This window comes from Mesoplodon mirus (assembly GCF_964341445.2).
Source record: "Mesoplodon mirus genome assembly, chromosome: 10".
Classification (NCBI taxonomy): Eukaryota; Metazoa; Chordata; class Mammalia; order Artiodactyla; family Ziphiidae; genus Mesoplodon; species Mesoplodon mirus.
In genome coordinates, this window is record NC_138986.1 from 89,888,025 (window position 1) to 89,909,886 (window position 21,862).

At 47.3% G+C, this 21,862-nt stretch overlaps 1 protein-coding gene across 5 annotated transcripts in view; it reads left to right on the plus strand.

Moving 5' to 3' along the window:
- Positions 1 to 3,900: 3,900 nt before the first annotated feature.
- KCNQ5 (potassium voltage-gated channel subfamily Q member 5) overlaps positions 3,901 to 21,862 on the plus strand; it is a gene marked incomplete at its 5' end in the record, with an annotated part of 580,126 nt that continues 562,164 nt past the window's right edge. For all 5 annotated transcript variants that reach the window (XM_082633969.1, XM_082633971.1, XM_082633973.1 and 2 more), the window contains one exon: positions 3,901 to 4,301. In XM_082633969.1, coding sequence (XP_082490095.1) covers positions 3,901 to 4,301 — 401 coding nt within the window. The remainder of the gene's footprint in view (positions 4,302 to 21,862) is intronic.

The following is a 21,862-nucleotide window of genomic DNA, read 5'->3' on the forward strand; positions in this document are numbered from 1 at the left end:
GCAGGGCTGCTGTGTTAGAACCTTCACGTAGTCTGGCCAGGCTCTTATGATCTCTAATGTTGCCCTGGGTTCTCTAATTTCTACTTGTTGGTGAAACACATTGAGGATCTCAGCATCATGTCTCCTAGATAAGAATCCTCAATGGACTAAAAATGATATCCGTGGTACACAATGCTGATACATTTAAAATAATAAGAGGAAGTAAATATATTTAGTGTATCAATGGTTATAATAAGATACCTGAGAAACACAATTATCGTTGCTATGCTTGTGAGTTTGGTGATGATCTGATAGGAGGGAAATAAAAGCTAAGGGAAAGGGTGGCATGGCTTAAAGGGCATTCCACTCAAGAGTTAGGGGACTTCGGTCCTTCCTCCAAAGGCCAACAGCTGAGTCTTGGGCAAGTCGCTGAACAGCAGCCAACAATGGATTTCCATTTCTTCATCAGCGAATGTCTCTTTTGCTCTAAGGTTTGAGGATTCTATTTGTCATTACCATCTGGTTGACCCAGCAACTCACAGTGCATTCATATCTCTAAAAAGTAGCACTTCCATCCGTCACTAGATGATCAGAACCATGACAATGACTTGATGAGAGGTGTGTTGAAGTGGTAGGGCTGTGGCAGAGGGGGAATTGGGCAAGGGGTGGGGGCACAGACAAGAAGGAAAGGGAGAGAGTCATGGGGTCACTGACATTCTGTGAAAACAGCTCTGCCTTAAAAGTCTTCCCTGGGTACGTCTAGCTCTTGTATAGAATTTTCCATATTACTATTTTAGAGTACCCTTCAGATAAAAATATAATGGGATAGAAAACACATTGAAGTAAAATATTTCTAGTAACTATTTTCAATTGAAACTATCTCCAGGTAGACTTCAGAGGATAAAAGTTTCCATGGACATAAATTCCAGGCAGGCATCTTACAATGCGTTGAAAGCACTCCCATCTTCAAAGGATGGGGAGTAGAAATCACTTCACATGCTCTACACTAGAAATAAGCATTTGCTTCGAAAAAGGTGGTCATCTTTTACTCTTATACCTCTTTATAATGCTCTAATGTGATTATTATGGTTATAATACACACTACTATATTGTTTTACTCTTTGTGCTATATGCCACCCTCTCTTGTGATATTAGGTTTTAATATTTCAACAAAAAGAATGAAAGGCAGTTTCCTAGCAACATCTGTATTCAAAGGCACAAATAGAGAAAAAGCTTGATCACAACACTCTGTTTTCCCCACAGTTAATTCTTGCCTTTTGAGGGGAGTTAGCTGGTAGTGAAGAAGCCAGGTCCACACAAAGAATCCGGGGTGAGAGGCCGTGCAGCCTCACGTGGCCTTTCCTTCCGAGCACGTGCAGGCCGGGTGTTAGGGTTTGTGGCTGAACCCCTCTTTCCCAAGGTAGCAGGCAGAGTCTGTGAAATACAACCATATGCTGTTTTGTACATGTTCTATTAAAGATGCGGAACCAGCACTGGGGTGGGGTGGGGAGGAAGGGATACTAAACTGGGAGGCGAGGTTGTTGGGTTCCTAGTAACCCTCATACCAACCACCTGTGAGCGCTCGGTCCGGTCCCCTCTGGGGTGTCTGGTCCTTCCCACCTCTAAACCTCTGCTGATGACCACCTTTGATGCTGTTTTAAAGTTCCATGCATTTACTTCATCAACACCACGCCTTCACTAATATCATTGCCGCACCCCCGTCACCCAGCATCCCTGGGAGATCAGGCAACTGGCTCTTTTCCGCGAAACGTGTCCCGCCTTCCCGAACCTTCCTACCTACACGCTGGGCCCGGTGCGCCCGTGAGATGGAAGGGACCTGACCTTCGTGGTGGGGCGGGGCAAAGTCTGCAAGAAGGAAAACCCGCTTGGTCAAGAGGATATGGCTTTCGTTCTCCTGCCCGCAGAAAAGACAAGATGTTCACGTTTAAAGCGTGCACACGAGTCCTTTTAGGCCTCTAGGGCTTTGACCCTGAAAGTCCCCGCGCAGAAACTCCGCGGGGGCGGGTGTGGCTAAATATAGCGACGGCCAACTCCCCGCCCTCGGCCGCGTCCTCGCGCTGCTCGGGGACCGCAGCGCTCGCTCCAGGACGCGCTCTGCCTCGACCTGAACATCGGGCCACCGGGCGTCCCCCTCGCCCCTCCACGCGCGCGGGTGGGAAGTGAATTAGGGGACCGGAGAGCGACTCCGGGGGCCGGAGCTCAGCAGTCACGTGGCGCCGCCGCCAGCTGCACGGAGCGCCGCGGGGAAGTGTCCGCCGCCGCCGCCAGGCTTGGGGACAAGGCGGGATGGAAGCGGGGTCCCGCCGGCGCCCTGGAGCCGGCGAGAGGGCCGCGCGGGCCTCACAGCGACGACAATAAAAGGAAGGACAAAGCGTGGAGGTGCCGCGGCTGCCGAAGGCAGACGGGAGCAGCCGTGGGTGTGCGCCCAGAGCGGGGCCGGCAGAGCATCTCCCTCCGAGGGGCGGCGACCGCCGCCACCGGACTCGCGCCTCGACTTTAGGCTTCTGGAAGGGAGAGGCACTTGGACGCACTACCTCGGAAGCGTCTGCTCTGGCTTTGTGGTGGAACCCAGTTCTTCCTTCAGTTTAACGTGTGATCCTTTCCTTCCTATGTGTGTGTGTGGGGGGGGGGGGGATTCCACTCTGTTGGAAGAAGTTCCCAAGCCCGGCTTCCTTTCGGCGTCCCCAGCTGACGCGAGGTTGAGCGGATTACGGTTTTTGACGCGGGCTCGCTGAAGGCCAGAGGCGCAGCCAGGGACCCCGCGGCCTCCCTCCTCCCCGGGGGCTGGGGGCTGGGGGGCGGCAGGAGATCCAGCCACTCGTCCCTCGCGACGCGTCTCTCACCGCGTAAGTGGCGGCAGACGGGGGTGGGGAGGGCACCCCGCGAAGCCGGTGCCCTGGGCTCTCCATCCTCCAGGATTTTCCCCCCAAACTCTGGGGCCGCCGCCGCCACTGCCGAGACTCGGCCGTTGTATGACTGTCTCGGACATAAATGAAAATTTCTTGACGGAGGGACCCGGTTTGTCCTCCCCTGCTTCGCGCGGCTGCCAGGCGCAGCTCGGGGCCGCTAGTTCACCGCGGAGAAGCCACTCTGGAGTTTTGATGCCCTCCCCACACTCCACCCCCGGGCTGGGAGGGATGTCCGGCTACTCTTGTCTGATGCCGGGATGGAAAGTCACAGCCCGCCAGCCGGAGTGAGCGGCGGGGAGATGCCCGGTGCCCACCTCGCCGGCTCGGCGGCCGTGTCCTGCGGGTCAGCACCCTGAACGCGCGGACCGGAGCGCCCCCGCCCGGAGCCTCGGCCCGCGCGCCCGGGGACTGGCTGGTACCTGGAGGGAAGGGCCGGGCCGTTCCCGCGCACACCCCTCGCGGAAGGACGGCGGGACCAGCCCGCGCGGCGGCGTAGCGGCGGCAGGGAACGGCGCCTACCTCTCCCGTCCCTCCTCCGGGCACAAGGCGGGCCGCACCTTCCGGACACCTCCACAGCGCCGGGGAGAACACGCCGAACTCTGCCTCCGAGAGGGGCTTCGGGGCCCGCCCCCCTCTGGCGTGGGGAGCCCGGGGCCGGGCGTGCGCGCGGGGGAGCTCCCGTTCCAGCCCCGGGGGCGCTTCGCCAGGAGGGAGTATCCGCCACGGGAACGGAGGGGCCGGAGAAGCCCTCTTGGAGTGACGCCCCCGACACGTCCTGATTACGCATTCGAAGCTAAAGGCTGCTCGACCCCGGGACTCCTCCGTCTCCTCCGCGCGCCCTTCCGCCCCCGCTGCTCCGCCTTCCCCGGCGCGCAGGTCGAGGGCCGCCGGGCGCCCCGTCCGCCGCCGCCGCCTCCTCGAAAGCGGCCGGCGCGCATGAGGCCGCGGCCCCCGCCGGCGGCGCCCCCCTCGCGGTGCCCGCGGTGATGCCATGCCCCGCCAGCACGCGGGCGGAGAGGAGGGCGGCGCCGCCGGGCTCTGGGTGAGGAGCGGTGCGGCGGCGGCGGCGGGCTGGGGGCGCGCGGGCTGCGGCATGAAGGATGTGGAGTCGGGCCGGGCCAGGGCGCTGCTGAACTCGGCGGCCGCCGGGGGCGACGGGCTGCTGCTGCTGGGCACCCGCGCGGCCGCGCTGGGCGGCGGCGGCGGCGGCGGCGGCCTGCGGGAGAGCCGGCGGGGCAAGCAGGGCGCCCGGATGAGCCTGCTGGGGAAGCCGCTCTCCTACAGCAGCGGCCAGAGCTGCCGGCGTAACGTCAAGTACCGGCGGCTGCAGAACTACCTGTACAACGTGCTGGAGAGACCCCGCGGCTGGGCGTTCGTCTACCACGCTTTCGTGTGAGTACCCGCGCCCCCCGCGCGCCCCCCGCCACCGCGGCGGCGGGGGCCCTCTTGCCTGGCCCCCCGGACGCCCGGCGTAGACGCCCTGGCCGGGCGCGCGCGTGCACACACACACGCGCGCACACACGCGCACACACACTCGCGTGCGCACACGTGGTGGCTTTTATTTCTTTGCACGTGTTTAGGGTCTTCCTCCTAGAGCCTGCCAGCTCCCTGAGCCCCACCTCTCCCGCCTCTGCGGACGGAGCCTGCCCGTCGGCGCCCCCGCTGGGCCACCCGGCCGCTCTGGGCGCCCGGGGGTAGAGCTGGGCAGGCGCGGGACCCCGGCTGCGCGGATAATTGGGAGCGATTAGGTCCCGAGATACGTCCACTCCAACCGTGGGGGGCGCCCGGGAGCTGGGCAAGGCTCAGGGAGGCTGAGCGCCCGAGTGAGGCTCGGGAGAGTGTGTTGGAAAGGTTAGGAGGTGATGGCGGGGTAGAGGCGGCGGGGAGAGGAGAGACGCAGGCCCGGGTCCTGGTCCCCGGAGCGGGGCTGGGGGGGCTGCCGCTCGCGGCGGGGGGTGGGGGGCCAGCAGCTAGGTTTCCAGCGCGCCCGGAAACACGCCTTGCAGCTACCTCAACCGCCACTAACGGAAAGTCTGTCAGTGCACGTAGTCCTTCCTGCCACAGTGGTGGCCGAGGCCCGGAGGAGGCGAGCAGGGCCGGGCGAGGGGATGCTCGCTCGGGCATAGTAGCTGAGGCTGGCGGGGAGCCCGGCGCGCAGGGGCGCGGGCCGAGGTGCAGGGCCGGCGTGCCGCCCGGGACGGGATCAGGCAGTGGGAGAAGCAGGCAGTGGGTGAAGCAGGCTGTGGTGGCTTGGAGTCAGAGCGTGTGTTAAGGCTTCATCATCTAACAGAGGATGCTTAATGAGAAAATGATTGGAAGCAAATGTTTATTTTTCCCTTAGGCATTTAAAATCTTTCAGTGCGTTTGAAGTTTACTACTATTTTTCCCACAATGACCATTCATTCAGTCTCCTGTTAGAGTTAGATTTATGTGGACATTTTAAGGTAGTTTTTATGCCATTACGCCATCATCTTTTCTTCTTCTTTTTCTTCTCTTTTTAGTTCCCCTTTTTTGCTTCTAGACAGCAGCCGTTGGAGGCCAGTAGAGAAAGTTTAAGGCACTCACTGACAGGTTCCTTGTTTCCTAGTAAAAAAGATTTGCAACACGTGAATTAGATGTCTTTTAGAAATGAGGCATGTCATCCAAACATAGCCCTCACCTGGGATGGAGGGTGGGCATGACTCCAGAAACATTTTTTGAAATAACATGGATGAAGTGGCTGGTTTGGTAAATAGGTGAGCCTGGAATTTGACCACATAGTAGCCAGGAAATTGGTGGAGTCTACAATCTGTGTGACTCTGGTGTCTGGAAAATTTTACAGCCCCAGATTGATGTGAACTTGAAGCATGAGGTGGAATATTCCAGCCAACTTTCCATCTTACAGTGTACACAAGGAGGACGTTGTGTAGCATCATTATTACATCAAAAGGTATAATGTGTGTAAGATTCACGTTGCCTTAGATGTGGTTATTGCAGTAAATGCTAGACTTAGAGAAGAACTACTGGTACTTTTCATGTTCATGCCCTCTGAGTTGATATATAATGAATCCAATTACCTCATGAGCCTGAACAATTATTTTGACCTGTCAGGATCCACTAAAACATTTAGCAATATGATCTGTGCTCAGTTTGGCAGCAAAATATATACTGTATGGAAATTGGGTTTTTGTTTTTCGTTTTTTTACACAAGAGTTTGCTCAGAACATTCATAGCTTTGACTTTACAATACGATGCTATTTAGCGGATTTAATTTTTGGTAATTTATGTATTGTATATTCAGAAAGGGTGAGAGACAACTTTGGTTGGTGCTCAAGGCTTTGTATCTCCTAAGTGCTGCTCTTGAACATGAATGAGGACTTCTTGTAATGCAACGTTCTCTTTTCAATATGTTGGGGTCTAAAAGGGTTTTCTGGCCTTACAGAATCTTAAATTTTTGACAAATCATTTTTGGAGAGGTTCAAGTTCGAATAATTCTCTACTCACCAGGCTTTATTGGTCAATCATTGCCTTCAGTGGTAGATACAAAATAAATTATGTACTTGTCATTGCCACCTGCTGCTGTGAAGTTTTGCGTTACTGATTTCTACAGCCTGAAATTGTAATGCTTGAGCGATCGGGGAGGGGTGCTAGACCCACATTAGCACAAAGACAGAAGCATCTGCACAACTACAGCTGATGTAGTAGTGGGGGACAGGCCATCTTTGGCAATTGGTACTTATGATTTTAAATAAGCTTTAGAGTAGGTGGATTTCACACGTTAAATTAATAAAAGAAAGTTACTTTGAGCTGTAAGTCTAACAAGACCATTAGTAATAAAGGAAGTTATAAGAAAACCATTTCTAAATCAGTGTAACTAACTAATTCCTTGCCAGCCTGGGAATCCCCAAATCTTACTTTAATAACAGGTTTTGTAGCACATTAAGGCTCTTGCCAAGAACAAGTGCACTGTGATTAATGAGGTACTTCAGGGATGGATTTACTTGGTCGACCCCTGTTTCCTTGCCAAGAAACAAGAAAAGTATGTTTATAGTTATGTTTCAGGTGACGAAACATTTCTGTTAAATATGCAAAAACCATGATTATAATGGTATTTTAATGGTATACAATGTGGTTTCAAGTGTTTATGTCCCAACCCACTGATGAGATGGCTGGCGAGAACAAGAGGTGGCCTGCTGCAAATCCTTTCTTCCAATCTTTATAAATCGGTGGAAATTAGGAGAGCCTGTTCTCTTACTGTTCTTTAGGATGTTTCCTGGTTTCCTGTTTTCAGCTGTCCTTTAGTTTAATGGAGGAGCTATTCAAATATGAGGTGACATACTTCTTTGAGCATTGTTTGTCCATTTTTAATCCCTCATCTTTTTTGGGAAAAGTTTAGAGTAAACGGTGGTAATAGAAAAACACACGATGGGCTCCATATATACATTTGCGCTGACGGAACAAATATGTTTCTGAGAAACAGCAAAGGCAACAGTGTGGCAGACACATGTAACTCGCCACTTTGTCCAGTGCATCTTTGCCAGGCATAATGTCATGGATCAGAATGTATATATATTTTAAACTAGAAGAAATCCTCCAGTCATCCAAGCTAGGAGCCCGGCAGGCATCCTTGATGTCTTCATTTTTCTCAGACTCGCTCCCACTGTCCACCCAAATGATCATTGAAGTCTGTGTGTTCACTCTATAAATATTTTTCAAATCCATTCCCTTCTCTCCTTTGCTACTGCTACCCTCCCTCTCTGTTTCTCCATACATCCCCACTGGATTATTTATAATGGTCTCCGGCTTCTGTTCTCAGCCTTCCAGCTCTTTGCTCTGACACCACCGTGTTTTTCCTAAAATGCACATCTTATCATATCCCTTTGCCTCTCATCTTTCCATGACTCTCTACCATCTACTCATCTGTTCACTCATCCATCCATCAGCAAACATTGAGTGTTCACGTGTGCTAATTCCCATATTCATAAGGCGAAGGCCTCCACCCTCAAGAAGGGAAAAGACTCCAGCAGGGGATGAGTGCAAGCCAGTGAACAGGAGTGAAACGCTGCTGTTACAGAGGTGAGTGCAGAGTCATGTGGGAAGAGAGGAAGTGGGGCTGAGAGCACAAAGGTCAGCACAGGCTTTCGAGAGGAAGAGAGATATGAGCTGAGTTTTGACCAATGACTAAGTTTTCAAGTGTAAGAGCAAGGAGGGATGAGCAATCTTGATGGAGAAGATAGCTTAGGTAAAGACGTGGCACTGGAGTCAACATGGTGATTCTGGGCACCAGTGGGTATCTGCAGGATGAGCACGACCTCAGGAAAAGAGGGTAGAGCCAAAGGCACACGTGCCTGACCTTGGGCGGCTTCAGACGCCGGCCGTGGAATCTAGTCTTTATCCTGTAGCTGGCACTGGTCAGTGAATGGTGATAATCAGAGGGTTGACGTCATCAGACGCGTATTTTGGGAAGATGTGTCTTTCCTTCGTTCGGTAAATGGATTGAAGGGTGCCAGATGGGACCAGGGTGGCCTGTGAGGAGATGACAGCAACTGTCCGAGTTTTCCACTCATTCTCGTATTCTTTTATCATAAATTGGTGCCACGGTGTCTGTCGACTGTCTCCTTTGTGCCATGGACTGTTCTGGAAAGGTGAGAGATGATTACCTGAGGAGGCAGTAACCGTAGGGACGAGACGGAGGGATTTAATTAGAGAGCAGTTATGTAGGTACCAGGCAGATTGTTTTCACCAGTCCCACGTGTGGTGTGAGAAAGATGGCCCTGAGCTGGGTGATCTGGGGAACGGAAGTACCATTCACTAACCTATGGGACAAAAGGCGAGGGACGTGCTTTCAGGGAATATAATGAGTTCCGACTTGCATTTGTTGAGTTTGAAACGTTTGTCAGACGTTTAGGGAGAGATCGTAAGTGGTAAACACACAATAGTGAACCAGGTACGCATGGTCTCTCTCCATCGGGTCTTGGATCAGCAGGCAGAACCATTTCTGTCGCAAAGAGAGCAAAAATAAATAAAATATATTTCAAAGAATGACTGCCTTTACAAATCTAGAGCAAAATCTAGATGTCTCGATTAGATATTCAGATTTAGAAGCTGCCAGCAGTTTTGTGCCGGTGAAAGCAATGAGTGGGACAAGTGAGTTAGCCCAGAGGTGCAGGGCGGGACGAGGACGTGGCGGAGGATGGAGTGGGGACGGCACCAGCCAGCAGGGCATCGAGCTCTGGAAGAGATCACAGAAGGACCTGGGAAACCTCAGCAGTGACCACAATGCCACAGGGGAAAGCCAGGAGGCCTTCTCTTTATGAAAGCGAAGGCAGGAAGGCATGTGCAGGAAGGAGCTGCAGTGGGCATTTCCTGTGCTGCAGAAAGAACTAGAAGAGGTGTGTTAGGATTTCATTGGTTGGTGACGAAGGAGGTTCCCTGGTGGCCTTTGCCGAAGCAGCAGCAGTGGGATGGTGTCATGACTGGGATTTAAGTGGGTTGAGGATGGCTGAGAGCTGGGACGGTGGGACAGGAGTGTAGATTAACTCCAGATTCCTTGGACCAGCTCAAAAGACCCCTCGTGATGTAGCCTCTGCCATCTTTCCTATCTCATCTCTAATATACTCCTGAGCCCCAGCCTTGCTGAGCGCCGCCCCCCATCCTGTATCTGCCACCGGACACAGTATTTGCTCATGCTCTTCTCTGGGGCTTTTCCCACCCCTTGCATTCTGGCTGCACAACTCCTACTGTTTCTTCAAAACACAATTCAAGGGTCGCCTCCTCTTGGGCACATCTCCCACTGCCAGGATAATTTAGGTGCCTCTCCTGTCAGCTTCCATGGGCCCCCGGGAATGACATTACCCTGGTGCTTGCCCCGCCTTGCGGTTCTTGTGAGCCACTTGGTTTGTCTCTCCCACGGGAGGGTAAACTTCCTGTACAGAAAATCTCCTATTTATCTCTGAATCCCAAGCACCTAGCAAGGTGCCCTGTATGGAGTAGACCCTCCGTACATGCCTGCTTCATGAGTAGGTAAATCATTTCCCTTGGAAACCTTCCATACAGGAGTTGCAGAGTGAAGCAAAGCTGAAGGAATTACCAGGTGTCTTTGATTTGCTTAGAAGTAAGATACTGATGATTCATTTAGAAGAGGAAGGTATGGGTCCAGAAGCAGGAGATCTTTGCTTTGCTTCCAACTTGCCCACTAATTCGCTTTGTGACTTGGAATAAGTTACTTCCCCCTCCTGGGTCTCCAAATCTCATCTGTGAAACGGGCACAGAGGTGTTTGTGATGCAGCCACGGTGATGGAGGCTACTGAGGAGGGTCTGAAATGTAATCGGAAGGGGAAGGAGTATTTGTAATTAGTGACCTGATCTCTTAATCCTTTCCCTTCCTCCGCCCCGAGCTGCAGGCCCTCTTCCTGATTGTTCGCTTTAACTCCAAACTCCGGGGGGGGCGGGGCAGTGGGCCACACATTAGCCAAGGGGGTCTTTCTAAGGAGTTAAACAGAGCACAGCACTCCCCTGTTGGACGGAGGATCTGCTGATCGCCATCTCTACCCAGCTTCTTAAGGGCAGGGGCTGTCGTCTGGTTCTCTGCTGTATCACCAGCACCCAGCCCAGGGTCTGGCACGTAGAAGATGCTCCATGCTTGCAAACTGATTCACGCCCCTCATCCCCCAAAATACACTGCTGGTTTCCTGGTGGAAGATGGAATGTGACCCTCTTGGCCATTCCCTGTGTCAGGACTCAAACAGATGTGATGAACAACCTTATTATTTACATATATATTCTGTTCAGTGCTAAATCTCTGTCTACAGAAAGTGATGTTTGCATTTTATTTTCACTCCTGCATTCCTTAAAACCCAATGATTTCCCTTAAAGACAGAGAGGCCTTCTACAAGTTATACTGCTTTTTGCCCTGCTAATCTAGGAACATAAAAATCCTCTATATAAAATGCTCAAATCAATCTGTTTTCAGAAATTGAAACAATGCTGTAATATTTGTGGATCATATTCCAATTAGAAATGTTGAAAGTGTTAAAATCTTAGCACTGGGAACATTACGGCCTAAGAGAAATGAAACATAAGAAAAAAATATTTCAAAGTGGCATGAAGTCTTGATACAAGAACCACTAAAACAAGGAAGGTAGCCAGCAGTCGTTTGATAATAGCTTGCGAAGAGGAGGTGCCAGTTTTAATTTTTAATTGCAAATGGCTATTTTGGCAACTGAGAACGCCAGCAGAGTGAGCTTTCGCCCAGCCCACTGCTGTGAAAGTGCTTGAAATGGCCCAATTGCTGGGCCACCATAGCTTCTAGTTGTGTTTAACGACAGGTACATGTTTTCACTTCAATTTCCTTTTCCTTCAACCATTTCAAGGGTGCTATTTGAGGTTTTATTTGGTTTCAACCTGGTAGACAGATTGGTTACACAACTGCATTTTTTCATAATTTTTAAAATTCTTTGATGGCTCTCAGAGTCTTAGGTGATCCTTTTGATACTTTGTTATTAGTCTGTGGAAATAGTGAGTTTCCGAAATGTTACTGAGGTTATCTATTTATAAACTGAAAAATACTTTGTGCTTTTTCCATTTTATATATCTGTACTTCTCTCTATATATATATACACACACATGTATTCAGTCCTGTGAATACACACATGTATTCCATACATACTGTGTCCTAGCACAGAACTTGTTAGTGCAAATATTTATGTTTACCTTATTTTTGCTCCTCTAAAAGTAAATAAGACATTTGAATAGAATGCACTTGAAAATGAAAAGATCATATGGAGATTATATCATAACTTGAAAGATATTTAAATTTAACTGTGTATGAAGAAAACACTTGACAAACTTAGTCATAGTCTTCGTTGCTTCCATTTTTAGTACCTGGGAGGTAATTCTAGAAGCTCAGTTCCATCTTCAGTCGGTGGCAGAATCATCCTTTATAATTATCATGTTATAATTTCTCTGTGTTTATTTTTAATGGTCAATTCAGATGAATACTCAACAGTCATTGTGTGTACCACTGAACGTTCTAGGTGCTGGCGCTGCAAAATGGGGAACCATGGTGGACCATGACCTCAAGGAAAGGGCAATATGATTAGATTCGGATCCAGTTATCAACTTTACTGATTTTGTGACTATGAGCAAGTTGCTTCCAATACCATCAACTTAACCTGTAAAACAGGAACAATAATATTACATCAGTGTATTGCGATATTTTATGTGTATGTAATATATATGCATATAATCACAATGAGCACATGGTCATTATTGAAACAGGAGAGGAATACAGAGGCAAAGTGATGGAGGGAGGGATGGCTCTGTCAAGGTCCAGGATGCTCTCCTATAGGTGCTGGGCAGGTTTTGAATTTGGTGGGTTTAGGCAGCTGGTAATGTCCTTGAGTTTACATTGTAGATTGTCCAGTCTGCCAGCTCTAGGTATGATGGCTTAAAGGGGACAAACGAGGCGGGAGATCCATTTCAAAACTGTTGTTTCAACGGAGGCAAGAAATAATTAGGACTTGGACAGGGGGCAGTGGTAGCAAAGATGGAGAAGAAAATATGGCCCTGGTGACGCAGTGGTTAAGAATCCGCCTGCCAATGCAGGGGACACGGGTTCGAGCCCTGGTCCGGGAAGATCCCACATGCCGCGGAGCAACTAAGCCCGTGCGCCACAACTACTGAGCCTGCGTTCTGGAGCCCGTGAGCCACAACTACTGAAGCCCCGGCTCCTAGAGCCTGTGCTCCGCAACAAGAGAAGCCCGTGCACCACAACAAAGAGTAGCCCCCGCTCGCCACAACTAGAGGAAGCCCGCGTGCAGCAACGAAGACCCAGTGTAGCCAAAAATGAATAAATTAAATAAATAAATAAAATTTTAAAAAAGGAAAATATGGTGATAGAGTTGCAATGTATTAGAGGGGTCAACGTGGAAGATGAAGAAGAAGGATGGATTTGCTGTTTCCCGGTTCCTGGTTTGGGTGGTGGGCTACGTAGTGGGGGCCGTTAAATGAGATTGAGAATACAGGGGGGACAGCAGGCTGCAGGGAACGTTGGGGTGATAGATGAGTTTAGTTTGAAGATGCTGAGCCTTCGGTGACTGTGGGCTCCTCGCTATATACGTCTGGCAGCTGTGAATGAAGATTTAAGAGACACGGAGGTACCGACAGTGCTTAAAATCACAAGGAGAGTGTGTAAAAGAGAGAGGATGGAAACCTGGAGAACGCAAGGGTGAGCAGAGAAAGGGGAATAAAATGGAGCAGACAGCGAGATGGAAGGAGACACTGGACAGAAGGATGGCCAGGAGGTTGTGGAAACCAAGGGTACTGAGAGAGTTTCAAGAAATAGTCCACTATGAAATATAGGCTGTGGTTACCACTGGATCTGACGGCAGCATGGGAGGCGTCCGTGAAGGAAGCGCTTAGGGCAGAAGCCAGGATGCTGTTCGCTGGGGAATGAATCGGAAGTGACGAGAGGAATCGGTGAGCGTGAGCCCTGTATTCAGTTAGCTTAGTGGGAATATTAACAAGGGAGACTGAACTCTAGCTTTAAGGAAACACAGGACTAAAGGGGAGAACAAGGGAGGGGAACTTGTAGGAAACAAGATTATTTACCATCCACGGTGGTCATTGTAACTATTGATTATATGCTGGACAGTGTTCTTAACGCCTTACACACATTCAGTCTTTTACTCTCAGAACAGACCTAAGAGGTGCTATTTAAGATCATCATCTCCTGTGAACAGACCAGGATGCTGAGGCAGGGTGAGGGTCAGTGACCTGACCATGGTCAGCCAGCCACCGAGTTAATGGCAGAACAGGACTTTGAACCGGGCAGGTTGGCTGGCAGCCCGTGTTCTTAACCATTGTCATCACCACTACTGTGGATGATGCCTGTGGGCCCAGGGCCCCTCCTATTACATGGATGGCATCATTTAAAAATGGCTTTGGAGGGTGGGGTGGGATGAATTGAGAGATTGGAATTGACGTATATACACTGTTGATACTATGTGTAAAATAGATAACTAATAAGAAACTACTGTACAGCACAGGGAACTACTCAGTGCTCTGTGGTGACCTAAATGGGAAGGAAATCCAAAAAAGAGAGGATATATGTGTATGTACAGCTGATTCACTTTGCTGTACAGCAGAAACTAACACAACATTGTAAAGCAACTGTACGCCAATAAAAATCAATTTAAAAACATAAAAATTTAAAAATGCTTTGGGGTGTGGTATAGCTCTTAGCAAAATAGCATATGCACAATAAATATTGTTGAAAAAAATGAATGATGGTTAAAACCCCTTATAACTTAGTATCAGAGAATTACATGTAACTTAACAGTATTAAGTATTATTAACAGTTTCTGTCTCCAAATTCTAACCAGCTCAAGTTTTAATTTTTCCATAAAGTTTCTCTTGATAGCTCTGGGTTATTTCCTTACTTTTATTTACCTCACATAGCTTTTATTATTTGGACCATGTATTTTAGCCCTTAATTACATTCTCACATTGCTTTCTAATTGGATCATTTAAATAATTCTTCAAAAATAATTTGTGTCTAAAGAAACCAAAGCACCCTTTTTATTTGTATCTCCTCTGGCATCAAGCTTAGATATTTATCCTTTGTTTTTAATGAAAATTTACCTAGTTTATCGCTACCAGGGGGACTATTTGAATGTTATAACTTTTTTTTTTTTTCAAACAGGGATTTCCTTAAGTTCTACTAGTTTAAATTGTGGAGCCACTTACATTGAGGACCCAAATTGCTATAATAACTTCTTAATAGCATTTCCTATAAACATTAAATTTTGAATTTATACTTTCACTGCAGAATGCCTAAGATTCATTTAAAATAGCAGCAGTTGCTTCATTTATGTTTCACAATGGCTGAATGTACCATAGAACCATTTGCTCCAAACTGATTTTACCGGATTTTCTTTCTTTAAACTAATAGAATACTCATGTTTTCTTCACACTAACATAAATATCTTCCATTTAGTCTCCATGCTTCCTTCTCCCCTCCCCCATCCACATTTTTCCTGGATGTTTCTTCCTTTCTTTCTCTCATTTGTCCCATCATCTTTCCCCCTAATTAAACTATTCCCAGTTGGGTTTTTTTTTTCCTTCCCCTCTGGGCATCTATATTTCTGAAATGAGTTTTCTCTTTATTTCTTTCTACCAGGTTGTATAATTTGATTTCTCTTCCTCTTAAAGCTGTCTGCTCTTAATCAGGAGATGGGCTGACCCTGTAATTGCTTACAGGCTGCAGGAGTGTCCTGCATCAGCAGACCAGGACACCTAATGTACACATCGCTCTGCAGTGATTCACTGAGGCCTCCAGAAAGATACGGGGGTTAGAGAACCCTACTTTTCTAGGAGTTTTAGTTAGGCTCAGGTTTCTTAGGAAATAAGAGAGTGAAGCCTTACAATTTCTCTGAGGCTTTCTAATATCTACCTATTATTTCTGAAATCCGGGAGAACTCAGATATTCCGTGAATAACTTTTAAAGATCATACTTTCCATTTTGGAAGTTGACTACTGTATACAGCTGAGAAAGGAACTATTTTTATTCCTGATGGAATTATTGTAGGAAAAAGCACATTGAAGAAGTCAATATGTCTGTCACGTAGAGTTAAATAGCAGGTAACTTAAAATCATTCATCGCATGTCCATCAATAGATGCATGAAGAAGATGTGTTACAAATATACGATGGAATATTCCTCAGCCATAAAAAAGAACGAAATCTTGCCAGTTGTGACAACAAGGATGGACCTTGAGGGCATTGTGTTGAGTGGAATAAGTCAGACAGAGAAAGACAAATACCACATGATCTCACTTATATGTGGAATCTAAAAAGCAAGACAAGTGAACAAACAAAACAAAATATAAACAGAGTTATAGATACAGAGAGCAAACTGGTGGTTGCCAGAGGGAGCAGGGGGTTGGGTAAAATAGATGAGGGGGGGTTAAAAGGGCACAAACCTTCAGTTATAAAATAAATAAGTCACAGGAATGTAATGTATGGGATAGAGAATATAGTCAATATATAGTCTATAACACGGTAATAATTCTGTCTGGTGACAGACGGTTACTAGACTTATCATGGTGCTCATTTCATAATGCATTTGATTGTCAAATCACCCTGCTGTACACCTGAAACTAACATAATATTGGATGTCAACTATACTTCCATAAAACAAATATTTATCACGTAGACTGTTTACAGTCGTTAGCAGTTTCCTTTCTCAGTGATCCAGGAAATAGTTCTATAATTTGGCAACAGAGAGCCGCAGTTCTCCTGTTTAATTGGAGGTTAAAGCATGGACTCAAAATGCAAGTTGTCAGGGGAGTGCATAGGAGAGAGAAAACCACCTGTATTTTTTCCTAGTTGGAAATTTTTCCAAAGCATAGGCTTTGTGAAAGCTATTCCCACAATCTTTTATGGAATAGGTACCAAGTTTAGGGCTCCCTTTTCTCTGAACCTGTTTCCCCTCATACCTGAATGAATCTGGGACTAGATGGGATTGAGAATTTGGGTTCTTCTCCCATGTTTGGGTCATCGAATACATTTCTCAGCTTTCTGAGTTGTACAGTTAAGACATAATTCTTCACTGTTTGTTCAATAACGTGACCTCATGCTATGTATAAGGACCTAAACTACACAAGAACTACAGAAACTGAATGGAAATAAGACACAGCCTATTCCTTCAAGGAATTTTTACTCCAGAAGGGTGTGAGTTTACTGTTTACTGAGCTACAAAAACCACCTCTCTGAGTTGACTGAATGAAAGCATAGGTTGGCCTTTCTCCAGAGACATTTAGTTACTGCTCCTATTAAAGGGATTTTCAGGGTAAAGTCTGATCACCGTACAGAGAACTGCTGACTGCCAGCTCTCTTGACCCCTTGGGAAACTTGGAAGCTGGGTGCCCAGCTGCCCATGCAGGTGGGCATTCAGTTCAGTGCATCCCACACAGAGACCAAACCCAGGACTTCCCACTGATCACAGCAATTTCCAAAGAGCAGTAATTAAACTAGTTAAACTAAATGTTCTAGTTAATACAACATTCTGAGTATGTTTAATTTGCTCTCAAGTGTGTTTAAAAATAGAAAAGAAACCAATGCTGCTTCATAGTACTTTGTTTGGGGATGTTATTTTTTTCTCCCCAAAATGACTTACAAAAAATAATGCACACCAAAAGTTGTTTTTTTTTAAATCAAATGAAATGCCTGTTTATCTTCAGTATATATGCTAAATTTCTACTCTTGTTAACTTTCTTTATTTTAGTACATGGGGGAAGATATTACACTGGGCCTTCCATGGGGCCTAGAATTCATTCATTCTTTATTTCATTCATTCAGTACTTGAGTGTCCACCTCATGTCACGTCCTTGGAACACTTTGGAAATACTCTTTCCCATTTGATCTACTTTCTCCAGGCATGTGGGAAATGGCTCTTTTTCTTCAACCAGAGAGTGGCTCCTCAGAGTGAAGGTAAAGCCACTGAGTGTCAGAATGTGCATTCACTGCAGTCCTTAAGGTGCACTTGGCTCTCTCCTTAAGACGACAGACTGACCTTCAGATGTATTTCTGGACTAGATGGGCAGTCCGGTGACAGCATTACACGGGGACATTAAACTAGTTTTAACGTTACCGGAGCCGGATGATTAGATCCTATAGTTCTGCTCTCCTCCATCAGATGGAAAAGGCGAGGAAGTTGGATGTCAATACACGTGACTTTGGGCGAACTCATGTATAACCTTCAAGATAAGATCATGTGGTCCTTGACACCTGGAAGAAATGACAGTCACTCTGTTTAGGGTCAACATTATCTCCAAGCTTGAACATCCAAATCAGCACCCAAGTGTTTTTCCCTAGAAGAAAATCAGATAAGTCCTTTAGATTCAGATCCACCGAAGAATAACACAAAGAGATGGTTGACAATCAGCACAAAGGAACCAGCTAGGCACTGAGATGGCCCTGCAGACCTTCCAAAGGTAGCACAGGAGACACACAAGGAAAGGAAAAAGTATGCAGGTCACATTTGTGCCAATGGTGTTGACTTCTGCACGGTCACACGGGCCACCAGTTTGGTGGGACCACGTTTCAGTTATTCTGTCTCTCAATGGAAGGGACTGTAGTCATTCCACTGAAAATGGAAGTTATCTTTAGCAGGAAAGATTCCCTTACATGGATCCAGAGCTTTTCCTCCAATGTTGGACCTGATGAGTTACTTTACAAATGACTGTTCCCAAACTAGTTGGGTCATGCTGTGGAGAGCTGTTTTTTGGAGCTCATGGGTATGGAGTTTTATTCCAGGCTTTGGGGCAGGAAGTGGATAATACAAATAAATTTATAGATGGCACCAAAGGAAGGTGGCTTAGACAACCATAAACAAGAATAGTTAAGAAACTATCACATTGCGCCGGAGAAAACAGGATACTCATCTAATTCAAGGGTAGGTACCATAATTCACAGTGGTCATTAATGAGAAAGCATTCTTTTTTCCTCCAAAAAATGTGAAAGGCAATTACCCGAATTTTTTTCTGTTTGTTATTGGTCCAAAGTCCCTTTCCAAGTTGCAGCCTTAATATAGATTTCCAAAGCACATGACAATACACTGGAGAGACCTAGTCACGTTAAATCTATCGTGTGTGTGTGTTTCATACTTGCTTGCAGAGCCCCATGTGAAGCTGGTGGTTATGCCAGAGTTAGTGTCTGGGGGGTGGGGTGTAGGGGGGTGCAGTGACACAGCACCATGAGGGCCTGGCCTGGAGCATCAGCCATGGGACAGTGAAGGAGGGGAGGACAGCAGAGAGTTCAGAGGGAGAACCAGAGTTCCTAGCCCTGGATCAGCGTTTGATAGACAGAAGAGATGAAAGAATCATAGTTTTCATGGTTTCAAGCAAATGTGACTGTGACTAAGCAAAGATACTCAATTCTGTTTGAGGGAGAGACGGGATGCACAGGTGAGCATATAACCTATTTGAGATTTGGGAGAGGGTCATTAGTTAGTGATGTAGAGGTGCTGGTGACAAAATTGAAAAGCTGTTGGAGAAGAATGTAGGGAGAGAGGTTTAGGGAATACTGGCATTTGGGGAGAAAAGAGGAGAAAAGGGGCTTGTGAAAGAGACAGAGAAGAGAAGGACTCAATACAGGGTAATACAGCATCCACAGGGGGACCAAGTCTCAAAGAAGGAGTGCAATGTACTGAGAATATTATAAAGAAAAGAAATGAAGCTCTGAACATTGGGGTGTATATGTCTTGTCTTTTTTCCTTCTTTTCTTCCAAATTAATTAATTAGTTAATGTATTTATTTTTGGCTGTGTTGGGTCTTCGTTGCTGCGCGTGGGCTTTCTCTAGTTGCAGCGAGCGAGGGCTACTCTTTGTTGTGGTGTGCGTGCTTCTCATTGCGGTGGCTTCTCTTGTTGCAGAACATGGACTCTAGACACGTGGGCTTCAGTAGTTGTGGCACGTGGGCTCAGTAGTTGTGGTGCACAGGCTCTAGAGCGCAGGCTCAGTAGTTGTGGTGCACGGGCTTAGTTGCTCCTTGGCATGTGGGATCTTCCCGGACCAGGGCTTGAACCCGTGTACCCTACACTGGCAGGCGGATTCTTAACCACTGTGCCACCAGGGAAGCCCCGTATATGTCTTTTCTAATTAGTGATTTCCTTTCCTTTGGATATACGCCCAGGAGTGGAATTGCTGGATCATATGGTAGCTCTATTTTTAGTTTTTTGAGGACCCTCTATACTGTTCTCCATAGTGGCTGCACCAATTTATGTTCCCAGCAACAGCATAGGAGGGTTCCCTTTTCTCCACACCCTCACCAACATTTATTATTTTGCTTGTCTTTTTGATGATGCCCATTCTGATGGGTGTGAGGTGATATCTCATGGTGGTTTCAGTTTGCATTTCTCTGATGGTTAGTGATGCTGAGCGTGTTTTTATGTGTCTGTTGGCCATCTGTATGTCTTCTTAGGAAACCTGTGTATTCAGGTCATATGCCCATGTTTTAATTGGACTGTTTGTTTTTAGATATTGAATTATGTGAGCTCAGTATATACTTTGAATATTAACCCCTTATGAGACATATCATTTACAAATATCTTCTCCCATTCAGCAGGTTGTCTTTTTGTTTTGTTGATGGTTTCCTTCACTATGCAAAAGCTTTTAAGTTTAATAGGTCCCATTTGGGTTGTTTTTTCTTTTTTTGCTTTTTTTCTTTTGTTTCCCTTGCCTAAGGAGAGAGATCCAAAAAAATATTGCTAACACTTATGCCAAAGAGTGTACTGCCTATGTTTTCTTCTAAGAGTTTTATTGTTTCCCATGTTACATTTAGGTCTTTAATCCATTTTAAGAATCTAAGTGTTCATGAACAGGTGAATGGATAAAGAAAATGTGATACATGCACACACCCACACCCACCCACCCAAACACACACACTGGAATACTACTCAGCCATAAGAAAGAATGAAATTTTGCCGTTTGCAACAACATGGATGGATATGGAGGGTATTATGCTTAGTGAACTAAGTCCAAGAAAGGTTGCACACCTGAAACCACTGATAATTAACATTGTAAATCAACTATGCTTCAACATAATTACAAAATGCTACTGACAAAAGTTTCTTAATTTCTAGAGGAAAAAAAAAGAGTAGAAATGGAGATGTAGGTGTACAAAGAGGCAGTGATGTAGACAAGCAGAATAGAGCAGGGGCGGCCAGAACCCGGAAGGGGGGGCCACCTGGGAGGGGACAGGTCTGCAGCCCCACGTGCTCCGAGGACATCTGTGTCACAGGGAAGAAATTTCATCCTGGGAAAAGGGCCAAAGGAACCCAGCAACCAGACAGTGTGGAGCACAGCAGTCAGCATTCAGAAGGCATCCCGCAGGTGTAAGGGATGTCCCGAAGGTGTATCCTGAGAGACGGGGGTGCCCAGAGAGCCTCTGTGAGCAGACAGGGAAGTCTGGTGTGGGAGCAGCCTTGCAGTCCAAAGAGAGACACGGGGAAGTGCAAGGCAGTTCCAAAGAGTCTGTGATACAGCGCCGGCGCTGGGAGAGGAAGGAGAAGACAGACTGGACTGTGTAACTGACAATTAAATTGCTGCAGAGAGAGGGGTATGGGAGATTAGGGAGAGACAGAGTACAAGCAAACGCTTCTTTATTTCTCCAGGCAGCTGGAGGACTGCACAAATATAAAAGCCTAGCGAAGGGCTCCCCAGGTGGAGAAAGGTGAAGGTGATTGAGAAGTGGGGAGGGACAAAGACGCTGGAGGAAGAGAGCTAGGGATGGATGGTAAGTGAAGGTCTGGGATGGCGGCTTTGGGTGTGAAGAGCAAGCCCCAGGAGGTAGGTAACAAGGTTTTTGGACAGCGACAAACGCCCTGATGCAGGTAGAAGGCTCTGCATGTGACATAGTCAGGTCTCCCCGACGGTGGTGCACAGGCGAGACTTAAAAGGCGTAGGGACCCTGACGCAGAGCTGGCAGCTGCCTCCCAGGTAAAGGGAAGGAAGGATGCTCTGGAAGTCACACGGTGACCTTGGGCAAGTCCCCGGCTTCTTGGGGCCCGAACACCTGGTAAATGTGGAAATGTGCCGGTGTGAAAGCACCTTACTGTAACAATAGGCACGTGTAAAAACACATGTTTAATGAATAAATCAAGGAACGCATTACTTATTTTACAGTAGCATTTTATTTGGTGCTAGGATCACATACCAAGAGACGTACTGTTGTCTCTGGAAGCTCTCTGCACTGGAACAAAAAGATTTCTCTATAATCTCTCTATTTTTGAATCTACAGAGAATAGCACATTCTTAAAGCTTAAAGTTGGAAAAATTGTCAGGGACTACCGCTTTGACACATTTAGTAATATGTTCACAGAGCTGCAAGGACCTTTGGTGACCTACTCCTACACTGTCCTTTCTTAGCTGGGAAAACTGTGGCTGCAGAAAAGTCAAGTGACTTGTTCCACATC